This window comes from Rhinatrema bivittatum, chromosome 10 (assembly GCF_901001135.1).
Source record: "Rhinatrema bivittatum chromosome 10, aRhiBiv1.1, whole genome shotgun sequence".
NCBI classification, from domain to species: Eukaryota; Metazoa; Chordata; class Amphibia; order Gymnophiona; family Rhinatrematidae; genus Rhinatrema; species Rhinatrema bivittatum.
Genome location: NC_042624.1, coordinates 71,976,727 through 72,003,766, shown reverse-complemented (window position 1 = coordinate 72,003,766; position 27,040 = coordinate 71,976,727). Strand labels below are relative to the sequence as shown.

Genomic DNA, 27,040 nt, shown 5'->3' with positions numbered 1-27,040 from the left:
CATATATGAGAGAGAGATGCATGCACTACTTCTGCATGAGCCTCTCTAATGCGTATCCATTTGGATATCCTGAAAACGTGCCTGGTTAGGTATGCCCTGTGGTCTGGCTTCAGAAGCAGTGTGCTAGAAACTCTGTGTTGCTCTGGCAGCCAGGGAGATAGCTGACCCACACAACAGTCCAATAAGCAAGAAGTTAATATTACAAAATCTCATTTAAGAAACATGTCATGCTTGTGAAGAGTTGGCCAAGGTAGAGTTGCCCTGCAAGTTAATTTGCTGAACTGCAGCATTATAGAATTGTGTGAAGTAAGATGTTGTAATTTTGTTACTTTTGTGAATCATGGATTATGAGGAATTTTTTTAAATTAATTACATTTTAACTGTGACCTGATTGTGCCCCACACCTTTTAACCCATCCTCAACGGACTGACTCATTTAGCCTTCTAGTGCCATATCCATACAAATAGACATATTACCACTCTCAGTAGCATCAACCGTGATCTATTTGGGAAGAGAAAATAAGTGCTGGGTTGTGCTGTTTCTAGCTTCTGTTGATGGTAGTTCTTGTGCATGTGTTATTGAAAATGATTTTAACAGTTTCTTGGGGGACAGCCCAGAAGTAAAGTAGGGAAGTCTCCAAAGAGAGGTACTTAAAGAGGTTTACTGAACAAATAAGAAAACACAAGGAAATCTATCTTCAAAAGCACAAGTATGCAACAGTGACAACCTTCTGTCCTAGAAATGCCCAGACCTGGCAAGTATCCAAACATTAAATAGATCTGCTGATAATATGCAGTGGCTACTTCCTAAGTGAGCTTGACTAATTGTTTATGGACTTCTCCAGGAGCTTGTCATAAGAACATAAGAAATTGCCATGCTGGGTCTAAGTACAGATCCCTGAGGCACTCCACTGTTTACCCTTTTCCACTGAGAAAATTGACCATTTAATCCTACTCTCTGTTTCCTGTCTTTTAACTAGTTTGTAATCCACGAAAGGACATTGCCTCCTATCCCATGACTCTTTAGTTTTCGTAGAAGCCTCTCATGAGGGACTTTGTCAAATGCCTTCTGAAAATCCAAATACACTACATCTACCGGTTCACCTTTATCCACATGTTTATTAACCCCTTCAAAAAAATGAAGCAGATTTGTTAGGCAAGACTTCCCTTGGGTAAATCCATGTTGACTGTGTTCCATTAAATCATGGCTTTCTATATGCTCTACGATTTTGATCTTGAGAATAGTTTCCACTATTTTTCCACTATTTTTCCCAGCACTGAAGTCAGGCTCACTGGTCTATAGTTACCTGGATCACCCTGGAGCCTTTTTTAAATATTGGGGTTACATTGGCCACCCTCCAGTCTTCAGGTACAATGGATGATTTTAATGATAGGTTACAAATTTTAACTAATAGATCAGAAATTTCATTTTTTAGTTCCTTCAGTACCCTAGGATGCATACCATCCGGTCCAGGTGATTTGCTACTCTCTAGTTTGTCAATCTGGCCTACTACATCTGCCAGGTTCACAGTGATTTTGTTCAGTTCGTCTGACTCATCACCCCAGAAAACCATATCCAGAACTGGTATCTCCCCAACATCCTCATTAGTAAACACGGAGGCAAAGAATTCATTTAGTCTTTCTGCAATGGCCTTATCTTCCCTAAGAGCCCCTTTAACCCCTCGGTCATCTAATGGTCCAATAGACTCCCTCACAGGTTTCTTGCTTTGGATATATTTAAAAAGGTTTTTATTATCAGTTTTTGCCTCTATGGCCAACTTCATTTCAAATTCTGTCTTCGCCTGTCTTATCAATGTTTTACACGTAACTTGACAATGCTTATGTTTTATTCTATTTTCTTCAGATGGATCCTTCTTCCAATTTTTGAAGGTTCCTTTGCGTCAATGGCTTCTCAGCATCCTGGAGAGGCCACAGAGAGACCGGAAACCAGCATTGAGCTCAAGGTCACTCTGAGCTCTGGTGGCAGGACCTACCCCATTGCTTCCAGGGGTAGCCATGTCTCCATCCTTTCCTTTGACAATTCACACAAAGGAGGCTTTAGGTGCATGATTAAACACTGTGGTATGATTCTCTTCCCCTGATAATTGTGGATTAGGTTTCTTTGTGATAATTATTAGGTTTATACAGGGAAAAAAATTTAATTTCAAGTTTGTTTGTTTTTTTGTTTTGGAGGTTTTTATCCCCAGGGTATTGTTTTGTTTAATTGTTTTAATTTCTGTAGTTTGTAGAACCGAGGTTGCAGCCTTGGCAATGGGACCCAGCTTCTGGGCCAGGCCCTGGCGTTGGGTCTGGGCTTGGGCTTTGGCTGAGGTCTTGGCAACAGAATCCGGCCTCCAGGATGGGCCCCAGAATTGAAGCTGGGCTGGGGCTTCAGTGACAGAACCTGGCTTCAGCAAAGGGACCCAGCCTTGGCGACAGGCCTAGGTCTGTGTTTAGGCTGAGGCTTTGGCAACAGGAAGCAGCCTCCAGGTCCGGCCTCCCCAATGGGACCTGCCTCTGGACATATTCTCTGACTTCTGGGTCTCTGCCTTGGCCATGAGACCAGGTCTTGGGGCCTGAAACTTGGCCGAAGCCTTAGTGAAGTGATCCGGCTTCAGGGCTGCTCCTGCCACATCAATGGGACCCCCTACAGATGGAGTAAGTGGGGCCAGGAAGAGTCCTGCCCCTGGCAATTTTTATGGATTTGGCTCAAGGGGGGGGGGTTCTCTCCCCCTCCCCCCCCCAAAAATAAAAAAACAAAATATCATTGGTGTTTTTTATTTTGTTTTAAAAATCTTAAAATTGGAAATATTTCATATTTATTTTCAAATACACATCTCTTTGTATGCAATTTCGTTTTGTTTCTCCTTTTGTAGAAGCTTTCTGGATTTTCTTAATTGTGAATCTGCAGAGAACATAAAGAATCAAAATCAAAATGTATCCTTGTCTGAGGAAATTATTCAATGGGGTTATCTTTCTTTATCAGGATTTAGATTAGAATCTAATCATGTTTTGAGTACCAACTGTGCTAAAATACAGACCATCCTAGGGGTTCACAAACTTTTTATCTTAACACTGTATGTGACCGTTTTTGAGACCTGGTTTGGGTGATGCAGTTCTCTTGTTTTCAAACACAAAATGTGAACTTGTACAACACAGGTGGATGTCAGTAGAGAGAAGTTTATCTAAACTTTGTGCTTCTCTCTGTACCATCAACTTCTAGCTTTCATGTGAATTAAAACTGACGAATTAAAGCACAATATCCTTGCTGTTCCTGAAAAGTAATTTTATTTATTTAAAACAACTTATATTCTACTTTTTTCAAGAAAACTTGCCCAATGCGGAGTGTAATGCATGCAACCACAATATGCAACTAGATCCTACCAGGAGCTCATCTTTTGCTCATGAAGGAAGCACAGTTCTTAAAAGCTAGTCACAGTTGTATTGTTAGTCTAATAAAAAGAACTCGCCTACAATTCGTTTGTTGACCTTTATTTCTACATTAGTTACTCAGTAACTTGACCTGCAACTGGTGTTTGTTTACATTGTGCTAAAGTCTAACGTTTCTAGAGTGTGATGATGAGAAACAAATACTTTTTACACTAAAGACCAATTTCTCTTTTCTCCAGTCTGCATACAATTTAAAAGAAACCTGCAACCTAGAAAGTAGTAAACAAAGCAGAATTAAGTACACATTAAATAAAACTGGAGACAGAGATGAACCCTGAGGTACTCCTGTGGGGAGTGAATGTAACTCAGACTCTGCATTCCCCAAAACAACCCTGAATGACCAATTTTTTCCAAAAACGATTTAAACCATGAATAGACTGTAACCCCTAATCCTAGACTTTTCAGTCTTCTCAAAAGAATTTCATGATCTAAAGTATCAAAGGCACTAGATAAATCTAGTAAAACCAACAAATAATCTGTGCCTGAGACGAAACCATGCCTAATGGAATCAAAGGAATCCAACAGATTGGGAGTTATCCAAAAGATTATTATCTGTCAGATAATCCTGTAACTGCTTAAATACTATTTTCTCCAACAATTTAGATAAAAGTAGAAGAATAGAGACTGGGCAATAATTTGATAATTCGCTCAGATCCGCACTAGTATTTTTAAGTAAAAGATATACTGTAGCTCTTTTCAATTCAATAGGAACATAGCCCTCCATTAATGAGGCATTTATCAATTTAGTTATAAAAGGAGTAACGTCAGAGTCCAGACTTTTTATAATAGTAGAAGAGCAAGAGTTTAATTTACAAAAATTCCCTTTTTATTTACGTAATGTAGCAGACACTTCTGATTGTGCCACTGGAACAAATTCTGTCCAAGATGCTAAAACCTCATACAAAAGTTCTGGGTCTTTTGGGGACAAATCTTCCATTGACTTAACAATGTCAACTATTTTTTTTTAGAAAAAATACCGCAAATCTCTCACACGATTCCTTCATGTGGACTATAGGATTTTGGATTGGAAACCTCGATATTGTCTGTACAATGTCAAATAATTCTTGCGGTCGTGAAGCTGCAGCAGAGATCCAATCCGAATACCATTTACGTTTCGCCCAATCTATAGTTGAAGTTAAATTTAAAGCATTGATAAGGAAGGCAAAGAGAGAATTTGAAAAGAAGCTTGACATAGATGCAAAAACTCATAATAAAAACTTTTTCAGGTACATTTTAAGTAAAAAGCCTGCGAAGGAGCCAGTTGGACCATTAGATGATCAAAGCGTAAAAGAGGCACTTAGGGATGACAGCGCCATAGCAGAGACTAAATTAATTCTTTTTCAGTCTTCACTAAGGAAGATATAAGAGAGATACCCATGTCAGAAATGATATTCAAAGGTGTAATCTATCAATCTTTTGGGATCCTGCCAGATACTTGTAACCTGGGTTGGCCACTTTTAGAAATAAGATACTCGGCTTGATGGACTTTTGGTCTGACCCAGTATGGCAAATCTTATGTTCTTATGTGCCTTTGGAAAAAATATCTTCCTTAAATAAGGCCTGCCAGTACTGAGACAGGTAGAGCCCATGTTGCAATGGCACCAAGGCTTGGTGGACAACTGGAACTCATGGAGAAGGTAGTGTGCAAGAGTAACCACTGGAAGAGACTTTATTGTTTCTGAGGTATTCAAGGGTTTAAGAAGATATTGAGGGACAGTGCCTTACTCCAGTTCAGCATTGAACTTACACAAAGACAAAGGTTTGACCCTTTGTTTGCCACTTTGCCTTGGGACCTATTTTCTGTAAGGCTTTTTTTTTTTCGTCTTTTGATAGTGATCCCCTTATCATGGACTCGAAAGGTATTGTGACATTCCAATGCTTTGGGGATTAGGTAGATACATTATGTTTCAAAGAAGGGGATTTACTGTCTTAATTGCTATAAAATGCACCCCACATAAAATGGGTTATGAAGGTGAAAGTTTAGTTATCACCTTGGATAATTTGGCTGTTGGTATGGTATATCTTCCCCCAGGCCAAGAGGGGACTTCCTTGGCTGAAACCATTGAGTTTTTCTTCCCTTTCACTTTGCTATCAAAAGGTGTGGCTAGTTGGCAATTTTAATATACTTAATGGATTTTCTCATCTCTAATCAGTTAAGAGTTTGCTATCTCCCTTGAAAATTTAGGATTAACACAGCCGATTAACTGTTTTATTCACTGTGCAGGTCATATTTTAGATTTACTCTTGGTTCCTACTCTCTTAATTGATGAAGAGAGTATTACTAACCTGAAGATTGATTGTTTTATGGACAGATCATTTTTTTATTCCGTTTTTAATTTTGACCAGGATGATTATCTTCCACACCTGGAAAAGTGGGAGGAAAGAAATATTATCAGGGTGCTATTGATGATAAATTTGGTGGAGGGCAAATTGGGAAGATTTCATTAAGCTCCCATTCATCTCTTGTGGATTCTTTGTTTACAATTTGGTCTAAAACTACTGAAAAGATTGTCCCTCTGAAAATGTGTGAATTGTTGAATGAGGGTCTGTGTTCCACGGTTTAATGCCTTATAGGTTGAGAAGAAGAGGAGCATGCACATGCCTAAAGGAAATGGTGAAAAGAATCAAATTTAGTGACTAAGCAAGCTTTTATTGTTGCCAGGGCAATATATAAGAAGCAATTTGAGAGGACTAGAAAGCCTTTCTAGTTCTCACTTCTGGATTCTTCACTGATTCATTACCTTGAACTGTTTGCTGTTGTATCCTGTTTGGTAGATTTCCCAAGAGAAAACAAAAGTGATGATTCTTGAAACTGTGAATTCCCCCCCCCCCCCCCCCAGTATTATAGTGATTTAAGAAGAAATGGGAAGTAATGGATGAAAAGGTTGAACAAATGGATGGTAGTGAGGCTGGTCTGACTGGAGTAGGGTGGAACAGTTTTCACACTGTGCCTTCTCCTGAGATTGAAAGAGTTATGAGTAAGTTAGTCTTTTTTTTGCCCTTTAGATCCTAGTACTTTCTGGGTTTTATATCATTTATGTAAATGTCTTTTTTGGCTATCATAACATTAACTTCTCATTAGAAGAAGTGGTTTCTGCAGTTTGCCCCTTCCTAAAGAGCCCTGGTCAGTCTATTCAGCAACTTGCTAGCTACCTTCCTATTTCAAACCTCCCTTCACTGGAGAAGATTCTGAGAGAACTTGTTGATGTAGTTAGTTGACGTCACTGATGACAAACATTTGTTAAATGAGCACCAAAGTGGATTCTGTGTGGCTGATAGTACCAAGACCTTGTTACTTTGTTTTGTCCTGTGGGAATTAGATCAAGGATGGGCAGTTTTTGTTGTCTTATTAGCTGTCTCTGTTACCTTTAATTCAGTTTCTAATGAGTTGTTGCTGAAGAGGATGGTTGAACTGGAGATACGAAGTACAGTTGTTAAATAGTTCACCTCCTTTTTAGATGCACGATATCAGCAAGTGGTAACTGAGTTTTCAGGCATCTTCCTCAAAAACTATTACATCTGGTGTGCCACCGGGTACATCCCTGTCTGCCATCTTGCTTAATATCTATCTGCAGCCTCTTTGCTTTAAATTAGAGGAGCTAGGAGGTTTTTTTTTAAAGATGTATGTCTATGATTTACATTTATTTTCTGGTGCTAAGACTGTTACTGTCGCCCTGATTCATATTTGTTATTTTGGGGATAGTTAAGCAATGGATGAGAGAGAATAAACTTATGTTTATTCTGTTATATGGAATTTAGTTTATTTAATACCTATTAATAATGTCAAAGTAAAGCCTGTTGCTAAGTTATTGTTAAATGTAAACCGCGGTGATGTATTTCTTTACGTACTGCGGTATATAAAAACCCTTAAATAAATAAAATAAATGTTAAATATTGCTAAAACAGAAGCTTTGTGGATTGCTTGCTGCTCGTCAGTTTCTGATTCTCCTTCTAACCTATTTGAGAGTTCTGCTATAGCTTATTCAAATGTCCAAGATTGAGGAATCCTTATTGATTCCCCTTTTTATTATGCAGCCTTAGCTTAAAACTCGAAATTTAGGAGTCCTCATAGACCCTAATCTATCACTTATGCCCCATATCTCTAATATTGTTAAAAACTCATTTTTTAAATTAAATATTTTAAAATGATTAAAGCCACTGCTTTTCATATCAGATTTTCAAACAGTACTGCAGTCTCTGATTTTTTCGAGTCTGGACTACTGTAATGGTCTTTACTTGGGCCTTCCAGATTGCACAATTAAGCCTTTGCAGTTGGTCCAAAATGCGGCAGCACAGGTACTTACTGACTCACCAATGAAAAAACATATTACGCCCATTTTATACAAATTACATTGGCTGCCAATTAAATACAGAATAAAATACAAAATATTATCATTGTTACATACACTTATAAATAATCAAGATACTATTTGGTTGTGCACCTCTTTGCGTTTCTATAAACCAACAAGAAACCTCCGATCTATGAGTAAGAATCTGCTAGAGGTTCCAACAATACGAATTGTCAGACTGAATGTTACAAGCGAGAGGGCGTTTTCCATGGCAGGGCCTATATTATGGAACTCTCTTCCAAATGTTTTAAGGCAAATCACTGATGTCAAAGAATTTTTAAAAATCACTAAAAACACATCTTTTTAAAGAAGCTTTTGCAGCTATGAACCAATAACAGTCCAATACTTCAAATGCTTATTTATTTGATTGCTGTATTTAGTTCTTTCGGCCTCTTTATCCCTTCTGGCTGTCTTTTGTTTTAGTAATTTTAAGTATAGGGAATATAGTCATGGCATACTAAGTCATTAATTGGAAGCTTAGGGTCTTATTATATCTATTGTATTTTTCTCCTACTGTTATATATTTTATTTTGATTTAATTTATATTTTATCTTCTTAGTTAATGTATTTTAAGTCTATATTTTAGTATTTTATATATGATTTATTTTAATATCATTGTAAACCGTTTTGCTCAATATGATATTGTTAAAGACGGTATAGAAATGTCTTAAATAAATAAGACTTTTTTTTAATTAAAGTTGCAGAGGTTTAGGTTTATTTTAGATAAAGGTGACTTCAGAAGGGTTATTCAAGCTTATGTCTTGAACTATTTATATTATTCTAATGCTTTTATATTGGTTTACTGAAATATCATCTTAGGGGTTTACAATTATTCAACTCTGTGGCTCGGTTACTTTCTGGTGTCTGCATAGGGAACTTATTATCCCAGTTTTGCATGACATTCATTGCCTCCCAGTTGAGCAAAGAATAACATTTAAGATCCTTGTTTTGGTGTTTCAAGCTTTCAATGATGAAGGTACTTTATATTTACAGTGAGGCCGATACAGAAAAATGCATGGGAGAGCGGGCGCTTACCTGCTCTCCCGGCGTGCGCACAGGCCACTCTCCTGGGTGCACGATTCAGGAGGGTGGCCTATGCAAATTACGGCACACGGTAAAAGGAGGCGCTAGGGAAACTAGCGCGACCATAGTGCCTCCTTTTTGACAGGAGCGGCGGCTGTCAGTGGATTTGACAGCCGACACAATTTTTCCGGCGACGGTTCTCAAACCCACTGACAGCCACGGGTTCAGAAAATGGACACTGGCAAAATTGAGCGTCCGTCTTCCGAACCGCGCGGGCCGATTTTTAATTTTAATTTTAACTTTTTTTTTTAAAAACTTTTTGGGGCCTCTGACTTAATATTGCTATGATATTAAGTCGGAGGGTGTACAGAAAAGCAGTTTTTACTGCTTTTCTGTGCACTTCCCCGGCGCCAGCAGAAATTAACACCTACATTTGGGTAGGAGCTAATTTCTGAAAGTAAAATGTGCAGCTTGGCTGCACATTTTACTTTCTGTATTTTGTGGGAATAACTAATAGGGCCATCAACATGCATTTGCATGTTGCGGGCACTATTAGTTTCGGGGGGGGGGGGGGGGGGGGGGGTTGGACGCGTGTTTTCAACGCGCTATTACTCCTTACTCAATAAGGGGTAAAGCTAGCGCATTGAAAATGCGCGTCCAAATGTGGGCTAACAGTGCGCCCCACCGGAGCGTACTGTACTGTATCGGCCTGAGTGTCAGAAGACTTGATGTGTACCAGCTCCTTTATTACAATCTATGAATAGCATTTATTGAAGGTCCCTTGGGTAAATGCAGTAAATTAACAAATAACTTGGTTTTACACATTTTCTTTTATACATCTCTTGTTCCATGAAGTCTGCAGTAGATGCAGGACTATAAACTTTTTAGAAAGCCATTAAAAGCTTATTTGTTTCAAGACGATTTTCCTTGAGGACAGCGGATGATATTTGTAACTATTTTATATTATTTTATGAATGGGTAATGTATTGTAGTGATCTGTTTTAAATATAAATATTTTATTATAATCCACCTAGAATTAGGAGTTCTGGTAATAGGCGGAATAGAAATTATTTTAAATAAATAAACTACTACCTCTAACAGAGAGCAGTAACCCAGATGAATAGGGGCTGAATCGTGGCCCAGAGTTAACAGAAATCCTATAATTGGCCTGGGTGCTCTTGGAGTTCATGATTTGATTTTCAATTATGAATCACAGATGTATATTACATGCCTTTTTCCTGCAAGGGTGAGAGCGGTACACAGACCTGGAGTCTAGACTTGAGGGTCCACTCTTAGTGTCTATGCCTGGGTTTCTCAAACTTACTAACAGATCTACTGACCTGATTAGGAAGCAATAAATGCTTCATGACTTTTAGAAAGGGTTAAGTACTCTTTTTGTATGTAAAGGAGTGCCTCTACAGCTCCTCTTTAACCTTAATAAGCCATAGAGAGAGAGAGAGCTCTCTGGGCAGGTCCCCTGGGAGGAGGAATGAGAATATATGCCCAGCTGGGAACAGACAGACCCCACCTTTCCAGGAGAAAGCAGCTCCTGACACCTCTCTAACCTAAGGTAAAGCTGTGGGGGCACTGTTGGAGGTAAGCAGTCTATATGTGGTGAATGCTGGCGTGATTAATAAAGTGGAATCTTTTAAGAAAGAAGGCTGGAGTAAGTGTGATGCATGCCTCCAGCATAAGAAGGTTCTCTGCTATCCCACTCTGTATTTTGGGGAAGTAGGGGAGAAGAGCTGAGGCTTGCTAGATCATGGTTCGGAGGGGAGAAAAAAGTATTGCCAAAAATAAAGTGACATATCTAACAGCATAGTTTGATATAGAAGGTGCCTTTAGATGTCCAACGAATGTTTAAAGTTACAAGTTTGCATAGATACTGACTTCCCATTGCCTAAGGAAGGAACTGCAGCAATCTACTTTCCGTTCTTGCATAGCTTGCTTCCTTTGAGATGTCACATATTTAGCAAAGAGACTACACTAGAAAGCAAATAATACAGTGCTGCTCCAACAGTCTTGTACAAAAATGATATAATAGACCTTATTCACAAAATGTTTCCTATTCATTAGCTAAGGGAAAGTTATAAAATCAAGGGGTCGGCACGTGCAAGGGGGTGCACAATAGTGCACCTTGCACGCATTGATGCCTACGGGCTTCCCCTGTTCCCTTCCCCCTAGCCTAACCTTCCAACCCCTTCCCACCCCTTCCCCTAACCTTTCCCCCTAGCCCTACTCTAACTCCCCCCCCAAATTCTTATCAAAGCTTTTGCGCCTGCTGGCAGCCTGCCAGCACATGATTCTTCAACACAGCGGCAAATGGCCGCTGTGTCGGAGGCCTCTGGCCCCGCCCCCGGACTGCACCTTTTTGCAAGCCCCTGGGCTTTACGCGCATTGCCGGGCCTTGATAAAATAGGCCCAGTAAGGCACTCTACATGCGTAAAGCTTTTAAAATCCAGCCCTTGATGAATAAGGCCCAATCAGGCCAATTCTGTAAAGTGCACTCTGCTGTGCGCACTGTTCAACACGCGTTTGGCCACGTGTTTTTGAGGGGCGTCTATTACCCCATGTACTGTAAGGGATTTAGCGCCTCAAACGCGAGGCTAAACCCTCTGAAAACTAATAGCGCTCATCACATGCAAATTCATGTTGATGAGCGCTATTAGTCACCTGGCATTCTGTAAGTAAAATGTGCAATCCACACAATTTATGGGCAGCCTGGAAAAGTGTACAGAAAAGCAGTAAATACACCCTCCAACTTAATATCCTAGCGATATTAGGTCGGAGGAAAAAAAATGTAAAAATAAAAATGTTAAAGAAAATAAAAACAATTGTGCCGGCAGTCGGTTAGAACGGACGCTCAATTTTACTGGGGTCCGTTTTCCTAACCGATTGCTGTCAGTGTGCTCGGAAAACCAACATTCGTAAAATTGAGCATCTGTTTCCTGAACCCACTGACAGAGCCACCTCCCCTGGGCCAAGGAGGCACTAGGGGCGCGAAATCGTCCCTAGTGCCTCCTTTTAGCGTGACCCCACATTTAAATATAGGATCATGTGTCCAGGCGAGGTAGCTGGGCACACGTTGGGAGAGCGGGCACTCAACACGGAACGCCAGTTCTCCCACAATCTTTTCTGAATCGGGCTGAAAGTGTCTTAGTAGTGAGTAAAACAGCTCTCTTCATATCTGCTCAGCTGTATACAGTACAGCACCATCTATCCAAAGATACATCAACCAGAAACTCTCATTATCTGGAAATCACCGTTATCTGGAATTTGCAGATCGCCCATCCAAACATAAGCTAGTGCCTCATTCTCAGCCAAAGCAACCATGGAAGATCAGCAGCATATCTCCTCTTCTCTTTCTAGCATTTCTGGCAGTGATGAGCACAACAAAAAAGGAGACAACCATCCCTTAAGCTTTAAGTTTGAAAAATCAGAAATCAGTCCAGGAGTGAAAAAGGAAATATATGCTATCCATTCAGAAAAAAATGGAGCTACTTAAAGGAAAAAAAACCCTTGATCATGGTGCATCGCTAACCTCCAGCTATAATAAGGTCAGAAAAATAACTAGCTAAGGCAGAGATTTATCAAGCCGCGATAGGGCTATAGCGCACGTTAAACAGCATATATCGCATGATATAGCACGATGTTTGGATCTGAAACCTGCTGCTATTACAGTGAGTTGCTTAGCATGGCATTTGCATGCATCAGTTTTGCAAATCCATGCAAAGCAGCTCATGCATTGACTTAGAATTATTTCAGCCATGTTATTATATCTACACCTTTTGCAGAAATGTTATTCTAGGGTAGGAGCACAGAGTCCATAACATGGATCCTGATGCTCCCGTGCTAGAATAAGGGCCTAGTGGCCCAAAATGACATCCCCCATAGAAAATTTTAAAAAGTCTCCGGGAATCTTATAAGATCCTCACTCCCACCTCAGGGCCACCATTTGAAGCAGCCCCACAATATAAAAGTAAACAATTAGATGAAATGTGTTGCATGATGCTGAGCCCCCTCCCAGCCAACCCCCTCCTTATTGAGTCAACACCTCATCCCCAAAGAGAGCCACCCATCCTCTGTCCCTTCTCTTTCCATAGAAATAATATGCTGGTAGTATCTCCCACACTCCCAACTCATCAAAAATACCATTGGTGGCCTAGTGCCCCCCAACCTGGAACTCTGACTCCCCATTACCTTAAATTCTTCACTGGTGGTCAGGGTTTGGTTCCAGGCCACTCCCTAGCCCTGGTTGGTGCCATTTTCCAAAATGGCGCAGACTAGGCCTTGCCAATGTCAGAACACTTTGAAGTGCCTAATTTTATGATTATTTAATATTTTTATGTACTATACACTGTTTTGATTGGCCATTTGGCCAGAAAGCAGTCTAAAAAGCTTTTAAAATAATAAATTAATTTAAATCAACTGGATTGGCTTTGTGAACGGTGGACTTCCATTTTTCATTCTCCTAGGGTTTGTCTCTGCCCCCTGCTCCTTCTTCCATTGTTCTGCCAGCTTGCATTCCCACTCCATGTTTTCAAGCCAAAAGCCACTATTCATCCATATAGTCCTCTATTTTATAAAAAACAAAAGAGCAAGCCTGAGGGGTGGGTTTCCCCTTTGTCTTCTCTTCCCAAAGACTCTTCATTTTCTGCCTTTCCATATGAGCAGCAATCTTCTTCATGCCCATACCCCGTACAAAGGGCACAGAAGGAAAAAGTATCTGTAGTCTTGTTCCTGGGTTGTGCCAGTATCTTCGAGGTTCCTTTTTCCTTCAGTTTGAGGATTGTCCCTGCTTTGGAGATTTACCTTTATCCAAGTAGACTTTACTCTCTAGTGTTGGCTGTGTCACTAAGTTGATGTTCATAACTTTGCTTCCCTCATAACGACAGTCCCTTGCCAAATGACTTCTCCTTCCATAGTTGAAGCAAGCAGGAGAGGCTGTGGCTGGTGGTCTGGTTATAGAAGATGGACTGTCTGCCTCAGAGGATCATTGCTGGGGTCCTCTGGTCTCATTACTATACAATGTCAAATGTGCGGGTTGTCTTTCTAGCAAGCCTGAGGCTTGCTAGAAAGACAACCATGTCTGGCATTAACTGGGCCTGGTGAAAGGTGCCTGCCACTTCTATTGATTTTTCCAAAGTGAGCCCTGGATGGCAGCAGACCCAATTCTGCATTGACCGGTTAAGCCCATTTAAGAACCGTTTTAGAAACACCTCAAGGCTAACTCAAGGCCTGTCTTTGCCTCTAGCAGCAGCCACTTCCAGTCAGAATCTTTCATATGATGGAACAGGTTTGAGGGGCTATCCCCAGGCTATAGGATGCCCTGCTGGAACTGTTGCTGTTATGTTTTTGAATTATACCCAGCTCTTTCTAGGATGGCAGTCTTGACTTCTGCATAGGTGGCACTTCTATCTGGACTGGTTGCTTGGCTTTTTCCCATGAGCAAATTTGCTAGGTACATGTTCCATTTGGATTCTAAGTAATACCAAGAAAGGCAAATCCAGTATTGAAATATAAACACAGATCTTATTGTAACAGATAGCAAGTGTCAAATATTACATATTGAACACGCATCAGCAAGCCAGTCCGTGTGCCCTAATGTTAACGGGCCATCCGGTCTTCTACATCATTTGAACTTCACATGAAAATGGCAGGAACTGCTGTTCCCTTCCTTTCAGATGATTTGATGAGATTACTTGTCTGATGATATATTCAAAAAGTTGCAAACTCTTCTGAATTGATGACAAGATCTGTGTGCTCCTGAAGAAGCCTTCTAGCAAAACACCGGTCCATGTTGAGCAGGAGCCGAGATCATTGTTATTTGTTGTTTTTAAGTACATTTGAAAATAACCAAAAAAAAAAAGTCTTGTACAATCCGCAAATGATGTAGAAGACTGGGTGGCCCGTTAACATTAGGGCATCTCCTGGCTCTTTTTTGGAGCTTTGGAGTTTCCATTTAGCTTCTAGCCAACCCAATAAGCAGACAGTCTTTTCAAAGTTTTTCAGGAAGATCTCTGGGTCCTCGATTCACCTGAGCTGTGGCAGCTTGCATGCTTTGGGCAATCTGTGCCAGCATCCCCCGTTGCTGGGTGAACTGTTCATGTAAATGTTGCATACATTTCTGTACCTGCTGCTGCCCTGCAGTGAGGAGCTGTATCACTTGCTCCATTTTCTCTGCTTCTCCAACTAAGCAAGTGGTGAAACATGGAAACTTTCTGGAATAGGAGAAAAAGAAAACAACAAAACCACAGTACCCTTGGCCTGCTATAAACTATTCCCAGGCTGTCCCTGCACTGGTTAATTTTTCCAAAAAAATTATATTTCCTACTTTTGTGGGCTCTTGTCTGTGCTTCCTGCTTAGAACAGGGATTTATCAACTTTATTTAAAATCTGAGTGCTATAAATATTCTTCAGTCAATTTAATCAACTGTCAGGGCTGTTCAGCTTGGAGAAGAGACGGCTGAGGGGGGATATGATAGAGGTCTTTAAGTTCATGAGAGGTCTTGAACGAGTAGATGTGACTCGGTTATTTACACTTTCGAATAATAGAAGAACTAGGGGGCATTCTATGAAGTTAGCAAGTAGCACATTTAAGACTAATCGGAGAAAATTCTTTTTCACTCAACGCACAATAAAGCTCTGGAATTGGTTGCCAGAGGATGTGGTTAGTGCAGTTAGTGTAGCTGGGTTCAAAAAAGGTTTGGATAAGTTCTTGGAGGAGAAGTCCATTAACGGCTATTAATCAATTTTACTTAGGGAATAGCCACTGCTATTAATTGCATCAGTAGCATGGGATCTTCTTAGTGTTTGGGTAATTGCCAGGTTCTTGTGGCCTGGTTTTGGCCTCTGTTGGAAACAGGATGCTGGGCTTGATGGACCCTTGGTCTGACCCAGCATGGCAATTTCTTATGTTCTTAAGTCAGTAAAGAAGTTGAATACCTCATTACTTTTCAGTGTGACTTTTTTTTTCTGTTAGAGACTGGAGAATATCAGTGCTGTGACAGAGACTGGGGGAAAAGGGGCTTGTACGCTGGTTAATGCAAAAGGCCCTTGAAGCTAAGCTACCCCCTCTGGAACTCAGAGGGAAAAGCTATCCATGGAAAACTGTTTGCAGATAGACTCCATATTTATTTCTATGTGCCCTTGGGTCCAGTCCAGTCTAGGTAACCCCTGGGTTCTGTCCCACCCAGTGGTTACATAGGCAACACCCCCATACTGCTTCAGCAGGTGCAACAACTTCAGCCAAGACATAGAGCTTGTATCTGACAGCATCAAAGGCAGACTCAACAGCCTCAGCAGCTGCTCTCATCGGGGCTTTTGACCGATCCAAGCCTATTTTCAGAAATAAGAGTGGGGGGGGAATGACAAGAGGCAGATGGCACCTTTTAGACCAACTGATTTACTGAGGCATGAGCTTTTGAGTTCAGAGTCCACTTCATCACATACATCTCTATTAATAACAATAGTAGTCCATAAGGGTTTTGAAAATTCACTGGCCTATTTGCCCGGGTTAGTGGATGGTCATGGTTGGCAGGCTGTGAGCCTGGGTCAGCTATAATGGGCTCTCTGCCCCTCCCCAAGAATAAAGTGCAGGGGCGTTGGGCCTCTCCTGAGATACTAAGGAGTGAGGAGAGAACTGTACCTCCTGGCCCACTATTGATGACTGCGGTGTGGGATGCTGCTGTTCTGTTTAAGTCAGCGCCCCCCAAGGATGGCCCCCACCACAGGGCAGAAAGAGGAGGCAGCCATGTTGTGCAACTGCAGGGAGGAGCTGCATAGGGTTGAGGGAAGAGGGCTGCAGGAGAAGGGAGGAGAATAAGAGCTTCAAGCTGGTCAGTGGGGGGGGGGGGGGGGGGGGGGGGGGGGGGGGGGGGGGGGGGAGGGAAGGGAAGAGAGAGAAGGCTGCATAGGGATTAGTGATGGGAAGAGCGAGAGAATTGCAGGAAAGAAGCAACAAGATCAGAAGACAGAAAGCTGCACTGAAAGGAGAATGAGAGATCTGCAAGGGAGAAAGTGAAAACCTACAAAAAAAAAAAAAAAAGAGTGTGGAAGAGATTTTTAAATTCTCACATAGCAGCACCCTTTGATGGCTGCTGTCTCTCTCTTGGCCCGCCTTGCTTTCTCTTCTTTCCTGACTGAGTCAGAGAGAGGAATCCCGAGGTCCACACTCCATCTCTTTCTTTCCTCCTGGGGTGCAGGAATGGGGATCCCTTATCCTGTACAAGACCGCCTGACACAGGAGCCCGAGTGCATCACATATTGGCAGTTTTTGCCACCGCGTCTGCATTGGATATTTTGTTTCTTTTCAGACCATTTGTCACTTTTCAGAAAAAAACAAAACACTTATTTTTTTTGGCAAAACTGATTTTTTTCAAAAGATCTCAGCCATGTGTGTACGGTGACAGGAAGTCACACAAACACGATGAGTTCGCTGTTGGTATACAGATTGGTGCTGGCTTGCTATAACTTATCCCAAGAGACTACTGACGCATGCACGTTTGAAGTATGAGAATGCATCTCCCGATCCAATGCAAAAGAAAATGCAAGCTGTGGAAGCTTTCTCTTCAAGTGTGACACAACCTCATTCCGTTGAACAAATAAAGAAACAGATGAAAAGATCTGGAACAGCTTAAACACTGCTGGGTGACTTCTTTGCCTAACCTTTCAACAGCTGGTCATCTGCCTTTGACCTGCCACCCGCTTCCCCCTCCCCCTCGGCTTCCAGTGATTGTTGAACCGACTCGGTGCATGAATGCGTGATAATAGACCACCTCAATCTTTCTCATTTCTTCTTGATCCAAAACAGGCTGTCCTCACACACACACACACATATACACACCAAACAGGAATTTGTGGAGCAACAAATTACAGACTGACCCTAAGGTAAGTGTTCAACCAGCTCAAGGATTTTCCTGCTTTTAGAGGTACATGGGTTTCCTAATCACAATTATTAATAATACTTTTGCATATGACTTGACTTATTAAGGTTTTTCTTTTGATATTTTATCACATTTCTCTGTACAAGTTAACATCATGGTCTATACTGCTACACAAGAAAATCATAACAGAGAAATTTGGATCGATCAATTTTCAGATTTATTTATTTATTTATTTTTTAGTTCCCTCATCTCAACAATCCCATCTCCTCTCCTTTCAACCCTCAAAACAATCAAATCATTCCTCATATTACAATATTTTACATTTTCAAGGCGTGCTGGAAAGAAGATAGTGATCAATTGTCTTGTTTCATTGAGGATTGGAGAAGAAATAATGGACTTAAACTGCAGCGGGAAAGATTTAGGGTAGCTATTAGGAGGAACTTTCCAACTAAAGGGTAGTTAAGCATTAGAATAAATTACCTATAAAAGTGGTAGAATCATCAGCATTGGAGGTTTTCAATAGCAGATTAGGAAAACATTGTGTAGGGTAGTTTAGATACAGTGGATCACGCCTAGAGGCAGGAAGATGGACTTGATGATCTCTTGAGGTCCTTATAGCCTTCTCCTTCTGTGATTCATTGATATGGTGCTGACAGGGTCTGTGTGTTACGAGTGTTCAGCCAAGTATGCAGTACCTAATCCAATACAGATTACAATTAATAGCTCATATACTTAAAATACTCTCAGATACAGAAGTGAGAAGGGGATTATCCTGTCCTGAAATCTCTATTCTGCTGTTTGTTTTTTTTTCTTTTTGGAAGACTGGCCATGTCATGTATATTTGAAGAGTATAAGAGTAGACTCGACAGAAAAAGGAAAGGATAAAAAGCCTAGGATTTGTTTTCCAAATGTAAAGTATAAATTTTCCCCAGTTAAGGAACAGTTTCAATATATAAAAGGTTGACCTACCATACTCTTTGCATTGCACTATTACTGTAGTATAAGAAATTCCATTACAGAAAGATTTAGGCGATTGATGATTGCCAAGTGAGAACTTGTGCCCAACCTCAGTAGGACCTGCAGAGTTGCATTCATGCTCAACTTGGAACTTTCATCTTTATAAAAGGTAGAAAGAGGGTAAAAGTGAGCAGAAATCCCTAGTAGAGTTTTCTAGAGATTTTGTTGAGGAAATCCACAAAATCCTATAAAAGCATTTCTATTTTTTTTCCACATTTCTGTTGGCCCTGATCACCATAAATCAGTCTTATAACCACTTCTAGATAGGGTTCATTTTTAGCTACATCTAAGCAACTTGTTTTAACAATGTAAAGAAATAGTTGGACATATAAAATGGTTTCTCTGTTTCAAAATATGAGCTAGTGGGAAAATGTGGAAAACTTTCATGGAAGTTACAGATAATTTGGTCAATTTAGAACATAAGAACACAAAACTGCCAAACTGGGTCAGGCCAAGGGTTCATCAAGCCCTACATCTTGTTTCCAACAGTGGCCAATCCAAGTCACAAGTCTCATACAAAATATTCAGAAATTGTAGACTAAAAGCAGATGATAGATCTTTTTTTTTTTTTTTTTTTTTTAAATTTTCAATAGAACAAGTGAGTCCATCTAGTCTGCTCAGCAAGCTTCTTATGGTAGAATCTGCTGTGCCATGCAGGTTACCCCCATGTTTCTCTTAAAGTTAGCTACTGCCACTCCATGCAGTTATTCCCACATTTTGTGATAACCCATAAAGCAACTGTTGCTTACCTGTAACAGGTGTTCTCACAGGACAGCAGGATGTTAGTCCTCACATATGGGTGACATCACAGGATGGAGCCCAATCACGAAACACTTTTGTCAAAGTTTCCAGAAATTTGACTGGCCCCTACTGGGCGTGCCCAGCATGGCACAAACCCTGCAGCCAGCAGGGGTCCCCCTTCAGTCTTGTTTAAAAGCTACAGGCAGTGCCGAAAAATTAAATAAGAAAACGTAAGGAACCCAACACCGCGGGGCGGCGGGCGGGTTTCGTGAGGACTAACATCCTGCTGTCCTGTGAGAACACCTGTTACAGGTAAGCAACATTTGCTTTCTCACAGGACAAGCAGGATGGTAGTCCTCACATATGGGTGAGTACCGAGCTGAGGATGTCCGAGAAATGCACCAAATGTACGCAGGTGTGCAAGGCACTAGGATTGGGATAAAATTTGGCCGAGGACAACCTGAACCCTAATGGGCATGCGGAAGGGTGTTGGTACGTCACGTTGTAAATAGGTTATGAAGGACAGACTGGCCGAAGGTAGAATCTTGTCTTCCGGCTTTGTCCAAGCAATAGTGGACTGCAAAGGTGTGGAGAGAACTCTAGGTAGCAGCCCTGCAAATGTCAGGAAGCGGCACCGATCTAAGGTGTGCTACTGAAGTCGCCATGGCCCTCACAGAGTGTGCTTTAACACGGTCTTGAAGGGGAATGCCCGCTTGCTGATAGCAAAAGGATATGCAGTCCGCCAACCAGGAGGAGAGAGTCTGCTTACCCACAGGCTTTCCTAACTTGTTAGGATGGAAAGAGACAAACAATTGAGTGCTTTCCCTGTGGGCAGCTGTACGGTCTAGGTAGAACGCTAGAGCCCGTTTACAGTCAAGGGTATGCAGAGCCTGTTCTCCTGGATTGGAATGGGGCCTGGGAAAGAAGATAGGTAGTATAATGGATTAATTAATGTGAAACTCTGATACTACCTTAGGCAAGAACTTAGGGTGAGTGCAGAGTACCACCCGGTCCTGCAGAAGTTTAGTGTAAGGCAGATAGGTAACTAGGGCCTGTAATTCACTAACTCTGCAAGCTGAAGTGATTGCCAGAAGGAAAATCACATTCCATGTGAGATGGCGAAGATCACAGGAATGAAGAGGCTCGAATGGTGGTTTCATGAGCCGACCCAAAACCAGGTTGAGGTCCCAAGAAAGGGCCGAAGGACGCAGTGGAGGCTTGAGGTGAAGCAAGCCTTTCAGAAAACATGTTACAAGTGGTTGTACTGATATAGGAACATCCCCAACACCTTTATGCAAGGCGGCTACCGCACTGACATGCATTCTGATGGAAGAAGTTTTTAGACCTGACTCTAAGTGCCAGAGATAGTCCAAAAACTTCATGATTGGACGGTTAAAGTGGTCGAGGGACTGAGAAGAGCACCATGACGTGAACCTGTTCCATTTGTAAGAGTAAGATTTTCTCATGGAAGGCTTCCGTGAAGCAATCAAGACACGGGAAACTGGTTCAGAAAGGTTAAGTGGCTGAAGGATTAACCTTCAACATCCATGCCGTCAGGGACAAGGCGTGAAGGTTGGGGTGGCGGAGGCACAATTCATTTTGAGTGATCAGAAGCGGGTCCTTTCCCAAGGGAATGTGCCTGCGAATGGAGAGATCCTGCAGTATTGGAAACCACACTTGGCGTGGCCAGTGAGGTGCTATCAGGATCATAGTTCCCTTGTCCTGACTTAACTTCACGAGAGTCTTAGAGAGAAGAGGAAGTGGAGGGAATGCATAGAGTAGACCAGTTGCCCACGAGAGGGAGAATGCATCTCTGGGCTGAGAGTGTTTGCTGCGAATGAGAGAGCAGAAGTTCTCTACTTTGCGGTTTTGAGGAGACGCAAAGAGATCTATTTGAGGATATCCCCATTGTTGGAAGATGGAGTTCGCTACTGAGGGGTTGAGAGACCACTCGTGTGGTTGAAAGATGCGACTCAGCTTGTCTGCCAACACATTGTCCACTCCCGGCAAGTAGGTGGCCCTGAGGTACATCGAATGGGAGAGAGCTTCCGCCCATATCTGTGCAGCTTCCTGACACAGAAGGAAGGAGCCCATGCCTCCCTGTTTGTTGATGTACCACATGGCCACCTGGTTGTCCGTCTGGATCAGGATAACTTGATTTGAGAGGCAATCCTGAAATTCCCTGAGAGCATATCTGATTGCTCAAAGCTCCAGGAAATGTATTTGGCTTCCTCTGGAGACCAAAATCCTTGTGTCTGCAGATCGGCCACATGGGCTCCCCAGCCGAGGTGGGAAGCATCGGTGATGAGAGTTATTTGAGGAACTGGAGCCTGGAAGGGCAAGCCTTGGAGGAGATTGACCTGATTTCTCCACCAGGCGAGAGACTGAGGGAGTGAGTTGATTACGTGGACGTCGACAGGGGCTGAATGGATTGAGTCCATTGTGACCTTACTCTCATGGCCAAGTGGGCCATTGGGGTGACCTGAACTGAGGACGCCATGTGTCCCAGTAAGATGAGAAAGTGGTGTGCAGTCGTGGAGTGCTGAGACTGCAGCTGGTGTGCAAGAGACACAAGAGTGAGAGCTCACTGTCGAGGCAGAAAAGCCTTTGCCTGCAAAGTATCCAAGTCTGCCCCAATGAACGACAAGGTTTGTGATGGGACTAAGTAGGGTTTGTTGTAATTGACGAGAAATCCTAGTGAGATTAGAGTGTGTAAATTAAGATGCATGGACGACAGAGCAGCTTGCTGAGTGGGAGCCCTGATCAACCAATCATCTGAACACCTTGAGTCCTGAGGAAGGCTGCAACTGTGACGAGGCATTTTGTGAAGACTCGTGGTGCAGATGCGAGGCCGAATGGAAGCACTCGGTACTGATAGTACTTGGGGCCTACTAGAAACCTCAGGTATTTGCGATGAGATGGAATTATCACAATATGAGTGTATGTGTCCTGGAGGTCTAGAGAGCAGAGCCAGTCTCCTCTTTGTAGAAGAGGAAGAAGAGAGCCCAAGGTTACCATTTTGAACTTCTCTCACTGGAGGTATTTGTTGAGGGCATGTAGGTCCAGAATTGGATGAACGCCTCCCGAATTTTTGGGATTAGAAAGTACCGGGAATAGAACCCTAGGCCGTGCTGAGAGTAGGGTACTGGTTCTATTGCCCTGGACTGGAGGAGGAGGGAGACCTCCTGTTCCAGAAGGATGGAGTGATCAGATGTTCTCCACGACAGTAGAGGTGGGGAGTCCGGTGGAATGGAGAGAAAGTTCAGATGATAATCCTGAGAAATTATCGCCAGGACCCACTGGTCTGAGGTGATGGATTGCCACCTGTTGTTGAAATGGCACAGTCGACCTCCCACTGGTATGTGGGGCAGTGGAATCTAGCTGCTGCTCTCTATGCAGGAGTCAAAAACCGGAAGCAGGGTCCAGCTGAGGAGCTGCTTGCAGTTTTTGTTTTTGTGTCTGACGAGACTGGGCTTTTTGAAATGGTCTCGGAGAACGAGTTCTAGATGGTGGCGGGTAGGATTTCTTCGGGCGGAAGAATGACTTCTTAGAGTCCTTCCGGAAGGGTTGTTTTGAAGAGTACTCAGAAGGTATCAGAGAGAGCTGTCTTAAGGTCTCATATGTTCCCGCCACTGTTCGTTGAATCTGCTCGCCAAACAGATTATCTCCTACACAAGGCAGGTCGGATAGTCTGTCTTGTACTTCAGGGCGAAGGTCGGAAGACTTGAGCCAGGCCCATCGTCTTGCTGAGATAGCAGCTGCAGATACCCTGGTAGCAGTGTCAAAGATGTCATAAGATGATCTGATCTCATGTCTGCCTGCCTCAAAACCCTTGTTTACTAGGGTTTGGAGCTGATCGTGAAATTGCTGAGGCAGGGAGTCTGTTAAGTCTTGTATCTGCTTAAATAAAACCCTATTATATTGGGTCATATAGAGCTGATAAGAGGTAATTCTAGAGATGAGCATTGCTCCCTGGAAGACACGGCAACCAATGGCATTTAGAAATTTCTGTTCCTTGCCTGGGGGGAAGGAAGTGTGAGGTTTTGATCTCCTTGCTCTTTTCTGGGCAGATTCTACAACCACAGATTGGTGATCCAGTTGGGGTTTGTGAAACCTGGAGCTGACTGGACGAGATAGGTGGTGTCAGCTTTCCTGTGGACTGGGGCCACAGAGCCAGGATGTTCCCAGTTCTTTTTGAGGAGATCCAGAAGAACCTGGTGGATAGGGATGGAGGTTATTTCCTTGGGAGCATCCAGGAATTGTAACAGCTCCATCATTTGATGCCTGTCATCTTGTTCAGTCTGTAATTGGAAGGGAAACAATTCAGACATCTCCTTCACAAATTTTATAAAGGAAAGGTCCTCTGGAGGAGAACGCTTTCTGCTTTCAGTAGGTGAAGGTGGTGAAGGCAAATCCTCTGTGTCTGGTGAAGAATCATCAGTCCAGGTATCGTAGGGATCAGCACCTGTTCCTCTAGGAGCTAGAGGAGGATGGGGTGGTGGGATCCCTGAAGGTCCTGGTCTAGGCTCCGAAGGACTGAGTGGAGGCACCGATGAAGGCATCGAAGGCACCGGCGCAGGCATCAAGGGCATTGATGGATGGCTCAGTGGCGCCGACGGACATATCGGCACCAATGGTTGGATCAGTGGCATCGAGGGACGTATCGGCATCGATGGCTGAGGCATCGGCAGAACTCCCGATGGAGGGATGCAGAACAGTGTTTCTCCTCCCGATGACAAAGCAAGCGGGGAGGGCACCGGAGCCATCGGTGATCCTGGGTCCATCAGTGGAAAAGCGGCCATGAGCACTCCCATCCTCAAGAGCAGTGGTGCCAACGCTGCTGGAATCGGGTCGATGGTCGGTTCCACAGTAGGTACCGGTGTCTGTGCCGGAGGAACCTGGAATCGATGCATCGCCTTGTCGATGGCCTCCTGAACCATCCAGTCCAGTTCTTCTCAGAGACCTGGAGCAAGCAGCCCCGGCTCCGGAACAGAAGAAGGAGGCAGAGGCATAGCCGGAGGGACTACTGTTAAAGGCAGAGTCGTGGTTCCCGATACCCTGTCGGGTGAGGGTTGCCTCGGTGACCCGGTTTGCCGAAAAGGTCGGTGCCTTTTCTGGACGGGGTTTCTTCAGCGGCTTGGACGATGGCGAGGTCGATGATTTCGCTCCCTCGATGGTCCGAGACTTTTGATGCCGGTGGCGATGTTTATCTCTACGATCTCCTCGGTCCTGAGGGGGAGTAGAGGGTGTCGAAGGCCGAGATGTCGTCGAGGCTGGACGGTCACTGGCCGGTGGTCAATGCTGGCATGAAGTTGACGGAGCCGGTTCTAACGACGTCTATGCAATAGACGGTGTCGGGGTTTGAGCACGGAAGAGAAGTTCCATCTTCTCCATTCTGGCCTAGCGACCTTTTGGTGTCATTAGGGCACGTTTGGTGCAGGTCAAGACATCTTGCTCTCGTCCAAGACACATTACACAGACTTTATGGAGGTCTGTGATGGACATGGTGCAATTAAAATCCGGGCAACGACGGAACCCCGACGCCATGGAAAAAATTGAGCCGCGGTACGGTCAACGGCCAGTAGGCCATGAGGGCCAAACTCGACAGTAATTGATGGAAAAACGGGTAAAAACTTACCGGAGTACCGCGGCTTGAAAAAGTTAAAGGAGGGACCCCTGTGGGGCAAATTAACTTTTAGTAATTCCGTGAGGAAAATTCCTGTCAGGAATCTCTGCAGAGCTCCTTAACCGTGAGGCTACTGCTGCGTGGAAAAAAGAAGACTGAAGGGGGACCCCTGCTAGCTGCAGGGTTGGTGCCATGCTGGGCATGCCCAGTAGGGGCCAGTCAAAGTTCTGGAAACTTTTTTTTTTTTAATATCCTTTATTTATGAATTTTAATACATAGAACAAATTAAAAATTCAATTTTACATATATTCAACATTTCATTGAATATTCTTTAGGAATCTGGGTCTCATCAAAAATATAATCTTCAAATAGATAATTCATAACCAATTAAATTCTTAATTTCCCCCAGTACCATGTTACAAAACTAATTTGGGGAGCTTATTTGAGCAATAATTAGGGTAATCATATATCTATAACTTACAGAATACAGAGCAAACATTTCCTATTATATAACCAATTTTACCTGGGATTAAAGCTGGAATTTAAGTGCTATTTCCCTCCTGTTTCCTACGTTCTTCCAAAAACTTTTCTAGATGTTCAGGATCATAGTAAACATACCTTTTTCCTTCCATGCGCATAACACACTCACATGGAAATCTTATGATTATTTGAATACCATATGTTCTTACTAAGTTGGCCAAAGTTATAAACTTTCTCCGTCTCTGCTGTGTCTCTTTAGACACGTCGGGATAAACCCATATTTTCTGTCCTAGGTAAAGGGAGGATCTTTTTAACATAATTTTAACACTTTATCTCTATCTGAAGACAGGGCAAATTTTACTAAAAGGGTTCCTCTCTTCTCAACCTGGGAAGTATATGACATCTCGATTAATTAAGTCACATTTAATGATGTTTCCTGTATTTCCGGGGAAGATATTATACCTTGATCTTTGTTTATAAAATAAACATTTATAACCACTGGAAGGTTTTTAGGTGAAAATTGTAATACTTCAAGAAAGTAATTTTTCAATTGTTCTTCCAATGATATCATCTTACATTTTGGAAAATGTACCATTCTTAAGTTGGAATATCTGAGAGTTTTCCAAAGATTCTACTTTTTTCCAGACTAATGATTCCCCCTGAATAATAGAAGTTTGAACTTTCTTAATAGATGTTATATCCTCTTCAACTTTTTTCAAGGTTACCCCATAATTTATAACATAGGGTTTAAATTTAGCAGGACATCTTGCATTTCTTTGATATTCACATTTAATTTCACAATGTTATTTTGCAATGAAGTTATCGCTTGCCATAACATTTCCATTGTCACATTCGTTTTTATAACTCCTTTATCAGTCATGGGCATAAATGGCAAAGGCAGAGAACTATTCAGTTCTTGGCTAACAGTAGTCCCCATAGTGGGTAAGGCACTTGCTCCAGGTGTTTCAAAACTTCCGTGTGATCCAATCACATTTTTTCCGACTGAAGACACCTTCCGAACCAGGGGAAGTTCTTCCCTTCTTCCCCTTTCAAGCAAAACTTTAATGTCACTGCCCTCCTCAATCGGACTTGCCTGACAAATCGGGATCCGATTTTCTGCCATTCCTGGCGCAGTGACAGTAGAAGTGCTTGCAGGAGGTGTAGGTGTTATTGGGGCCCTGGGACTAAGAGTCACATCTCCCAACAGAAAAGAAGCTTGCTCACCTTACTCAACTGTAGCGGGATTCTCCGGGGTCGGTATCTCTGTTGTCGAATAGAAAGTTGTCAGCGTTGTTTGTCTGGGGCTTGGTCTAGCAGGGGTTGAGGCTTCCTGCCTGACTTTGCCCTTCCGCTTGGTATGCGGCATGAAGAGGAAATCTCCAATAACAAATATAAGGAAATAATTTACCAAACAGGCTGTAACTTCCAATTGATTTCTGTAAACCTTGTACTAAACTTGCACAAGGAAAG

At 42.6% G+C, this 27,040-nt stretch overlaps 1 protein-coding gene and 1 long non-coding RNA gene across 2 annotated transcripts in view; one reads left to right on the top strand and one right to left on the bottom strand.

The window, feature by feature from the left end:
* Positions 1-2,816: 2,816 nt before the first annotated feature.
* On the bottom strand, positions 2,817-26,869 carry LOC115100381. The gene is made up of 3 exons (XR_003859046.1): positions 26,795-26,869; positions 18,187-18,401; positions 2,817-2,904 (listed from the first exon to the last, which is right to left on the bottom strand). It is a non-coding gene; the product is annotated as an uncharacterized LOC115100381 (long non-coding RNA).
* SERPINC1 (serpin family C member 1) overlaps positions 17,542-27,040 on the top strand; it is a 30,888-nt gene continuing 21,389 nt past the window's right edge. The window contains exon 1 of the mRNA XM_029618816.1: positions 17,542-17,710. Within this exon, the coding sequence (XP_029474676.1) occupies positions 17,580-17,710 (131 nt within the window). The 5' untranslated portion in view covers positions 17,542-17,579. The remainder of the gene's footprint in view (positions 17,711-27,040) is intronic.